Source organism: Diaphorina citri, unplaced genomic scaffold, assembly GCF_000475195.1.
Source record: "Diaphorina citri unplaced genomic scaffold, Diaci psyllid genome assembly version 1.1 scaffold25, whole genome shotgun sequence".
Taxonomy (NCBI): Eukaryota; Metazoa; Arthropoda; class Insecta; order Hemiptera; family Psyllidae; genus Diaphorina; species Diaphorina citri.
Genome location: NW_007377463.1, coordinates 281,742 through 292,495, shown reverse-complemented (window position 1 = coordinate 292,495; position 10,754 = coordinate 281,742). Strand labels below are relative to the sequence as shown.

The window sequence follows — 10,754 nt, the reverse complement described above, 5'->3', positions numbered from 1 at the left end:
GAAGTGAATTCACTAAACGGAACAAAAGCTTTGTTTGTTAATGTCTTCTGTGTCAATAATTCTTCTGTGTTTTCTTTTGTTTCAGAAATGCTGGTGACATTATAAAGCCTGGTCCAAACATATTGTGTTACTTCCTCAACCACCAACATGACTCAACACAGCTTCAACTGTTCCAGCACAAAGCATCAATTTATATAATATTAGACTTCTTTCAACAGGAACAGTGCTCAAACGAATTTCGCAAATGCAGCGTTTTGCATTGAAAATGTATTGCTAAGCATCGTAGAAAACATAATATCCGATGTTTGAAAGAAAGAGACAATCATCCCCTTCATACTATTCTTCTGTGTTTTCTTTTGTTTCAGAAATGCTGGTGACATTATAAAGCCTGGTCCAAACATATTGTGTTACTTCCTCAACCACCATCAACATGACTCAACACAGCTTGAACTGCTCCAGCACAAAGCATCAATTTATAAAATATTAGACTTCTTTCAACAGGAACAGTGCTCAAACGAATTTCGCAAATGCAGCGTTTTGCATTGAAAATGCATTGCTAAGCATCGTAGAAAACATAATATCCGATGTTTGAAAGAAAGAGACGCTCACCCCCTTCATACAAATTCTCCGAGAGATTAGAATATTTTTTGATTACAATGAAGTGTCCTGGTTTAGTAGAGCAATAATTATTAGATAATACCTACATGGTTATTTAAAATCAATAGGTAGTTATTTCCAACTTGAGCTTTTTGTCATTTGATTTTTCTTTATACTCATAGAGTTATCGAAAGTTTGTTAGCTTGGTGTCTTCAAAATAAAAGAAAAATAAAAAGTAATAAAAACAATGAAAATTATAAAAAAAATATAAATTTAGCAACCTAACCATTCAAATCCACTGTAAAATAAAATCATATTCTTACCCTTTTCTTTAGCAACCTAACCATTCAAATCCACTGTAAAATAAAGAAAATCATATTCTTACCCTTTTCTCGAATTAGCCCATAATTATTATTTTTATAAACCCTTTTTTTTATAAAGTATAAATTATGAAGGAATCCACTTGGGGAGCAATTTTCTTAATAAAAATCAAGGGCTCAGATTTGATTTTTATTTCAAAAGTTGCCCTGCAAAAATTTGCTATAAAAAGTACAAAAATCGTAAACCTAATCACCGGATATTTTTGTACAAACCAATCACAAGAAGTAAAACAGCATGTCTCTCCTTAAGAAAGTACACCACAAATTGATATATTTTTTTTTTTTTTAAACAAGACGTTTATACCTATATCTGGAGTCCTGACGCAGTTCTCTCTAGTTTGGTGAAAACAGTTAACGATTTTGAAAATTTCCTGAAAACTTTGCAAACTAGTCGTTAGGCGGTGTTTTTTGTCTCAAGAGACAATATTATGTACCTACATATACAATATTATACATCAAATTTACAATATTGAACAGAAGAATAAGTAAAAGTTGGCCTTTTTACGTATTTCACACAAACTGATGTCATACCAGAATCCAATATTAACCCAGTAAAAACACCTACTCAAGCGAAACTACATACATAGATAGAATACAAAATTTTCAAAGACCAGATCGAAAAAAAATCTGGTACTATGAGGTATAAAATGTTTTTTTATATCTTTCTACTCAGATACTAGGTATTACAAAAGCCCACATAAATTTTTAATAGCTCTTGAAATTGGTGTACTTTTAGAACTACAAACAACCTTATACTCTTTTCTGCGGCATTTTATAACAGGAGGCATGTGTTACATATCAACATACTAGCATCTCCCGTCCTTACACAACACATCCATTAAATTTACATCTGAACACTTTAACTTGGTAAGTAATTTTAAAGCCATAAAAATTTCACAGTATGCATTGAAAATGCATTGCTAAGCATCGTAGAAAACATAATATCCGATGTTTGAAAGAAAGAGACGCTCACCCCCTTCATACAAAAAAGATAGGGGCGTTGTAGTGGAATGATGTTTGCTTAGTATCAAACCTATGCATTGTGTTGGATGTGAAAGATTTATGAGCAAGAGATGATGGCAAGTTTTGAAATATCATTGCAGCAGCTCCGTCATGAACAATACACATTGTCATTGTTCTAGGTGTGGTGTGAGGACCGAAACTAAACAATGAGCAACTTCATACGAAACTTCTCAGGTGTTGAGAACTTCACAGCGGACATTTCCGTGTGTGTAGAAGAAGAGAAGCAGTACTATCCTAGTGCTTTCTTCAACAATATAGAATATTCAGTGCCGGAATGGGAAGCCATCATCACGATGATATGTCTGAGTACATTGATCATAGGTACTATCATAGGGAATATCATGGTCGTGATCAGTGTATTTACATACAAACCACTAAGAATTGTACAGAACTTCTTCATTGTATCTCTTGCTGTAGCGGATCTCACAGTGGCAATCTTTGTTTTGCCACTCAGTCTCATTTATTATCTCTCTGGCCGATGGATCTTCGGCATTATCATTTGTAAAATCTGGCTCACATCTGATGTACTATGTTGTACAGCTTCCATATTGAACTTGTGTGCCATAGCGTTAGATAGGTACTGGGCTATCACGGATCCTCTTGTATATGCTCAACAGAGAACTATCAAACGTGTTATGATGATGATCATGTATGTGTGGCTCTTGTCAGCGTTGATAAGTTCTCCCCCTCTTATTGGTTGGAACGATTGGCCTGAAGTGTTTGAAGCAGACACACCTTGTCAATTAACCCAGCAGAGAGGTTATGTTGTGTATTCTAGTCTAGGTTCATTCTTTATTCCTCTTGCCATCATGACACTCGTGTATGTAGAAATATTTTTAGCAACTAAGAAAAGATTACGAGATCGCGCGAAAGCTTCCAAGCTAAATATCGTCAAGCAAACAACACTGCACAATGTACAGAAAGAAGTGCAAAGTCCTCTAGAGCCTGAGAGTATCAGTAGTGAAAACGACACCAAATCTGGCAAGCATAAAAATAAGAAACGTAAAAAGACCAAGAAGAAAAACGTTCAAAAGAATAATAATAACAATAATAATTCTTTCCTGAGACCTGTTCTGATAAATGAGGACTCCATGACAGATATCCAAGACTTGTCCTCCAGTTCAAATAAAATCGCTGCCAGGAATGACAACATGGGAGAATTCGTTCATATCAATAACAATGAGACCACGTTTACTAATAAAACTATCTCAGATGACATCAGTTTGGCCTCAATCAAAAGCGACAAAAAACCAAACAATGGCAACGGTTGTCATGTTAAAACCCCTGTCCCCCATGAATTGAATTTGAAATCTACTTCTGTGAAGTCTGAGGTTTCCATAGTAGTCATCCAAGCGCCTAGTACACAAGTTGTTAAACAATTCATTGAGGAAAAACAAAAGATTTCCCTTAGTAAGGAACGCAGAGCTGCTAGAACCTTGGGGATTATTATGGGAGTGTTCGTGTTTTGTTGGTTACCTTTTTTTCTCATGTACGTAAGCTTACCATTTTGTGATACGTGTTGTATGTCGGATAGACTAATTAATTTTATTACCTGGTTAGGGTATATTAATTCTGGAATAAATCCAATTATTTATACCATATTCAATTTAGACTTTAGAAAATCCTTTAAAAGGTTACTCAATAAAGTAAGTTTAAGCAGAGAACGTTAAAATTTATGTCTACTATGTTGATGTGTTATTTGATTTATAAGGTTGTTTGTAGTTCTAAAAGTACACCAATTTCATGAGCTATTAAAAATTTATGTGGGCTTTTGTAAAGTTACTATCTGAGTAGAAAGATATAAAAAACATTTTATACCTCATAGTACCAGATTTTTTTTCGATCTGGTCTTTGAAAATTTTGTAGTCTATCTATGTATGTAGTTTCTTTATGTCTACTATGTTGATGTGTTATTTGATTTATAAGGTTGTTTGTAGTTCTAAAAGTACACCAATTTCATGAGCTATTAAAAATTTTTGTGGGCTTTTGTAAAGTTAGTATCTGAGTAGAAAGATATAAAAAACATTTTATACCTCATAGTACCAGATTTTTTTCGATCTGGTCTTTGAAAATTTTGTATTCTATCTATGTATGTAGTTTCTCTTGAGTAGGTGTTTTTACTGGGTTAATACTGGATTCTGGTATGACATCAGTTTGTAGTAGGTGTTTTTACTGGGTTAATATTGGATTCTGGTATGACATCAGTTTGTGTGAAATACGTAAAAAGGCCAACTTTTACTTATTCTGCTGTTCAATATTGTAAATTTGATGTATAATAATTATTGTATATGTAGGTACATAATATTGTCTCTTAAGACAAAAAACACCGCCTAACGACTAGTTTGCAAAGTTTTCAGGAAATTTTCAAATCAGATGTAAATTTAATGGATGTGTTGTGTAAGGACGGGAGATGCTAGTATGTTGATATGTAACACATGCCTCCTGTTATAAAATGCCGCAGAAAAGATGTTGTAATGTACCTACTTATTACCTGCCTGTGTAGTCGTAGGTATAAAGACTCAGATGTAAATTTAATGGATGTGTTGTGTAAGGACGGGAGATGCTAGTATGTTGATATGTAACACATGCCTCCTGTTATAAAATGCCACAGAAAAGATGTTGTAATGTACCTACTTATTACCTGCCTGTGTAGTCGTAGGTATAAAGACTTATTTATAAGGACTCGAACCACCAACCTCCAGGTCCGAGGTCCACCGCGCTAACCACTACACCACTGAGGTTGGTCTAACCACTACACCACTGAAGTTGGTAATATGAAAGGAGCTTAATTGTAACACTTTGTTCTAATATTTCTGAGTCCTTTCTAAATAGATTTTAATTTGGGTAAGAATATGATTTTCTTTATTTTACAGTGGATTTGAATGGTTAGGTTGCTAAATTTATATATTTTTTTTTATATAATTTTCATTGTTTTTATTAGTTTCTATTTTTCTTTTATTTTGAAGACACCAAGCTAACAAACTTTCTGATAACTCTATGAGTATAAAGAAAAATCAAATGACAAAAAGCTCAAGTTGGAAATAACGACCTATTGATTTTAAGTAACCATGTAGGTATTATCTAATAATTATTGCTCTACTAAACCAGGACACTTCATTGTAATCAAAAAATATTCTAATCTCTCGGAGAAGGTAGTACAAATTGCCTAGAGTGTAAGGCTCATCCCGTATTGAATACTTACTCGTACCTATTAGACGTTACGTTAAGCCCGTATTTCCTTTCCTTCTATCTAGGATAGACAAGTAGGTATGGGATGTAGGTATAAATTAGTAAACAAATTAAAAAAATAAATAAAAAAGACAGGTACAACCAAGTATACCTACCTACACAACTTACCTGCATCCAACACAATTTTTCTTTGGTAACATTTTTCCCCCAGAGAGGAAAAAATACGTTTCAGCGAAAAAAGCTTACCTATATTCTTTTTTTTTTCTGGAATTAAAAAAAAAACTGAAAAATTTTCTTTAACTTTTTCAGCTTTTTATCATAGCTAAGGCTTTTAAACTTTCAAAACCCGAGGTATTAAAAAATGACGAGGAATTGATTACAACGATTATCTTCAAGTCTAGAAAATCTTTTTTTAGATGAAGCCTCGGTCTGATAAAGGCTCCTCATCTGATAAAAGAAGAGACCCATAGAAAAACATGTTTTTTTCTCCTTTTTTTCGATTTTGTGACAGGCCAATGAAAATAGAGAGAAGAAGGGATGATTGAGACTGATTGAGGAGTAATTTGGTCTAAAAAACATAGTGCAATAATAGATATTGTTTTTATAGATATAATAAGCCATTAGTTAATGTCTTTCTCTTGTAAAAAAGAGAGATTAGATGTGGGAAGGAATAATAAGCCTAATCGAATGTAAGCGATATGCAAGATGTACAGCTACAGTAAATCTAGCTTTTAATCAATGACATTACAAGAAGTTGATAAAATAAATAAATAAATAAATAAATTAGGTAATACTATAAACAAGCTAAATATAAAGGACTGACTTATGGGATGGAATATTTCTTGAAAGCAAATCTCTCTAATTTCCCAGTCTAGGACTTAAAGGCTTCTGAGCAGCATTGCCAAAGAACTAAGAGAATTAGATGATGATGAAGATAAAGAGGAAGCAGAAGATAGAGATGAAAAGAAAGAGGAGGAGGAGAAGAGGAAGAAGAAGAAAAAGAAGAAGAAGGCAAAGACGAAGAAGAATAACAAGAAGACGAAAAAAAGAAGAATTTGATGGAGAAGGTGAAGCAAAGCATCCAATGTTATTTCCCCTGCTTATTCATCATGTTTGTATGGAATATTTCTTTAGATCCACCTACATAAAAAAAAAACAACATGGTAATAAGATTTTCAGTAATTTCAGACTGCTATGGTCGATCGTCATTTTGGTAACCTCAATTCTCATTTCCTTATGAACGTCTTTCATCTTTTCTTTTTTCCTCAAAGGAAGGTGTATAGTTCAATTTATTATACGCTCCCCCGTATTTATTTATAATTTAGATTAAAGGTAATATTTATTATTGAAAGAATCAGAAGAGAAAAATTATTTCTCATTCTTTTGAATCGCATTTTCATAATGAAAAATAAACAAAAACTCGTATTTTACTTACCTACCTACCTGCCTACCCAAATCTGGTGTGAACATCACACGACTTTCCTTATCAATGGGTATTGAAAGAATCAGAAGAGAAAAATTATTTCTCATTCTTTTGAATCGCATTTTCATAATGAAAAATAAACAAAAACTCGTATTTTACCTACCTACCTACCTACCTGCCTACCCAAATCTGGTGTGAACATCACACGACTTTCCTTATCAATGGCTATGGTTCAGGGGGGTCTTCTCCCATAACTTTTTCGATAACTCTAACTTTTTAATCAGTAGAGCTGAAATCCGCCAAAAAGAAGCCCAAATACCGAGTTGCGTCCTAGTCACATTTGTGGATTATGGTTCAGGGGGGTCTTCTCCCATAACTTTTTCGATAACTCTAACTTTTTAATCAGTAGAGCTGAAATCCGCCAAAAAGAAGCCCAGATACCGAGTTGCGTCCTTGTCACATTTGTTGATTACCTACCAACAAATTTCAAGTTTTTTTTTTTCAGACAGACACGCACACAGACCAATGGCTGAAACTTTGGATTTAGGCTGTAGGGACCTCAAAACAAAAAACGGACCATCGCAAATTTTGGTGAATACATTACTTTCCTTATTATACCTAGGATAAGAAAAGTAAAAAGGTAAACGGAGGAAAAAAATCTCATTTCAAGTTGCAGGACCGTAATCTGCCATACTGGTAGGTACATAATACATGTCGCTTCAAAAGCTCCTTTTCTTTGGGGGCCAAAATTATTCATAGAAATTGTCGCCCACAGTACAAACAGAAGGAAAAGGATCACGCTGCTAGGCACATTAGCATAATAAGAGGCATATATCATGCGAGAGAGAGAGAGAGAGAGAGAGAGACAGACAGAGAGTTACACAACACATCCATTAAATTTACATCTGAACACTTTAACTTGGTAAGTAATTTTAAAGCCATAAAAATTTCACTTACACAACACATCCATTAAATTTACATCTGAACACTTTAACTTGGTAAGTAATTTTAAAGCCATAAAAATTTCACAGTTTTCTTTCTGTGAATAATACGGCAATAAAACCGCCATTGAGAAACGTAACGCAAAGTACTGCTAACTGCTAAGTGTATCAGGCTATTTGTATCCTTGCTACAGGGACGTAGCATGGTGTGTCCACACGTAGTCGAAAGCTGTCGATCGACGTCGATTCACAACGATCGACGGCCGTCGACCGTCGACTATGTGTGAACACACCATTTGAGGAAAGAGAATTTTGTATTAATTTTACTTCTGATCAGGTAGTTCTGCAATTTTTGGGGGGACAAATTCAGTATTTTGCTTGGTGGACAAATTCGGTATAGAAAAGGTAAGCTGGGAATAATGCGGTATCTTGAATAGCAAGTATCCAATGAAATTACATTTTATTTTTTACTAATGCTTTCCTCGGAATCAACCCCAAATAATGGAGAGGAGAGGGGAGGGAAGAATTTAATTTGTGATAGAGAGAAAATGCAATAAATTTTCAACTGCGGGATTTTGTTTCAAATGAATATAAACAGATTTGTACCAACCTAGACCTTTGTTTATTGGGAAAAGGTTCAAATCCTTCGAAAGGTGCAATTTGTATTTGAGTCAGACACGCAAATGGAGTTGAATTAATCACTTAAGTTTTCTTCTCCTAAATAGCTCTCTCGCTCTTTGTCTCTTCCTCTTTCTCTCTCTCTCTTATCCTCCCCCCCTCTCTCTCTCTCTCTTTTTCTTTCCTCTTTCCTTCTCCGCTCTATTTTGCTTTTATGCTCACATCATCTCATAAATACATATATCAAACTTCTCATGTCGCTTCAAAAGCTCCTTTTCTTTGGGGGCCAAAATTATTCATAGAAATTGTCGCCCACAGTACAAACAGAAGGAAAAGGATCATGCTGCTAGGCACATTAGCATAATAAGAGGCATATATCATGCGAGAGAGGGAGAGAGAGAGAGAGAGAAAGAGAGAGCGAGAGACAGAGAGAGAGAGAGAGAGAGAGAGGACAGACAGAGAGAGATGATTGGCAGCATTGAGTTTCAGCGAGAAGACGGAGAAAGACGAACGAAGGACAGAAAGACAGAGGGAAAAAGGAAGATGAGGGAGAAAGAAATTTGCGTAAAGAGAAAGATAGATAGGAGTAAAAAATAAATCATCTGGGGATCAGCAAAAGGCAAAGAAGAAGGAGGAGGAAAAAGAAGAAGAAGGAGGAAAAAGAAGAAGAAGAAGAAGGAGGAAACAGAAGAAGAAGGAGGAAAAAGAAGAAGAAGAAGAAGAAGAAAAAGAAGAAGCTCCGGAAGAGTTCCGGAACACACCTTTGTTCCGGTTTTTTTTCCAAATCTATGGAAAATACGGGAACTGACTAATAAACAGAAAAAATTACAAAAAAAAAAGTTTAAAATGATAGGTAGGTACGTACGAAAAACACAAAAACCCGCGAGTCAAGGGGGGTACATGCCTTTGTTCCGGGTAAAAATCGGGAAATCCGTATTTTTTCACCATTTTGCTAGTTTGTACCGTATATGCCGAAAAAAAAGTTGGCAACCCTACTCTCTCCCCCACAACTTTCCTTATTTTCAAGCAACACAAACGTGTCGCGAATACAATAGGATTAATAATAATAGGCTTACTATAGTTTTAAACGAAGCCTGTTTGGTCCCAAGGTCCTTCAAAAGTAATTTCTCGCTAAATGCTTGGAGATAAGGGTTCAATTTCAGATAGGGGATCAACAACAACTTAAAATCGGCTTCCAAAAACACTTGGGTGTTATCGGTGTTATGTCACTCAGAGTGTTACAATTTTGACTAATTACTGGAACCACAATCTGAGTTGAAACTAAGTTTAAATTAAACCAATTTTATTACCAAACCCAATGTTTAAAATCAAAGAATCATTTGCCTAATCCATCATTTCGAAAAACTCTAAATAAGATCAAACTCGAATTGTAGTCGGCAAAGTAGGTACGCAAAAAATCCTTCAACATCCCTCCTGACGACTTGAAGAGAAGGTTCAAAAATTAAGATTGGAGTTTTTCTTTTCTATCACGCGATTTTTTTTCTGACCATAATGCAAATTAATGAGTAAGGGTGACGTTAGTTGCGTGTGTGCAAGTCACTTTGTCCAATACGGTTAATAATATACTACTGTTATACCTGCGTAGAAGCAAATTTATTTAAGCAAACTACTAGTAACCAGCTTTAAAGCTATAATGAAAATGTCAAACGATTTGACTTTCAAATTGCACCAGCAACAACACAGAAGTTCTATGTAAGTACAAACGTATAATTTCCTTTGAGCTATTCCTTACAACCGCATAATAAAATGGCATTTTTGTTGAAGGTCCCTGTAAATATGTAAATGAATAAATAATAAGGAATTAGCAAATACCTACATAATGAATTAGTACCTATTTGGCTATTGAGTATATTTTGAGGTCCAGACCTTATAAAACCACTCCTCAATTCAAATTTTAGTCCACGAGTTTAACCTAAACTCACAATGTGGTCCCGGCTATAAATCTAACTTGAATATGTAGGTTGTACCTAGGTAGGTACTTGAGAATTCAAGCTCTTTACCAAACTTCTCAGCAGCTGGACTTACGTACGTTCCCATTTATTTTGTATGGACGCTGTGCAACTTTTTAAGTATGCAATGTGCAATATAAGATTCATTAGTGGAGATGTCTGTTTTACTCCAACATGACAACACATACTCACAGACCTCCTAAAATGTTATTATAGGTAGGTACGTAGATAAGATACTTGATGGGTACATACGTCCTAATTTTGTAAACTCTTATATTGTTTATGGATTTTGTTATGGGAAGCTAAAAACTCTCAATAATGGGAATTCAACAGCCACATTTTGTTTGTTTTATTTCCTGCATTTGCCTTCTGTCAAACATGGTTCAAATTCGAAGAACATAAAATGCGAATACAGCTTGCATCATCAAATCTCTCTCTCTCTCTCCTCTCTCTCTCTCTCTCTCTCTCTCTCTCTCTCTCTCTCTCAAGATGTATAATTCATACAAATGTAAGGTAATTTCCTACAAGCTAGGTACTACTGTACACCTCTATTCATACGACAGGTATAACGGTCTCAAGTGTTTCAGGCCTTAGGAATTATATGAACTATTAT

At 34.7% G+C, this 10,754-nt stretch overlaps 1 protein-coding gene across 1 annotated transcript; it reads left to right on the top strand.

Annotated features, from left to right (window-relative positions):
• Positions 1-1,891: 1,891 nt before the first annotated feature.
• Positions 1,892-3,881, top strand: LOC103510121 (tyramine receptor 1). Its single transcript, XM_008474768.3, has one exon. It carries the CDS (start codon positions 2,147-2,149, stop codon positions 3,668-3,670), a length of 1,524 nt encoding a protein of 507 aa, XP_008472990.1. The 5' UTR covers positions 1,892-2,146; the 3' UTR covers positions 3,671-3,881.
• The last annotated feature ends 6,873 nt before the right edge of the window (positions 3,882-10,754 follow it).

Coding starts and splice junctions, on each gene's coding strand:
- LOC103510121 (XM_008474768.3), top strand. CDS start 2,147: ATGAGCAACTTCATACGAAACTTCTCAGGTGTTGAGAACTTCACAGCG.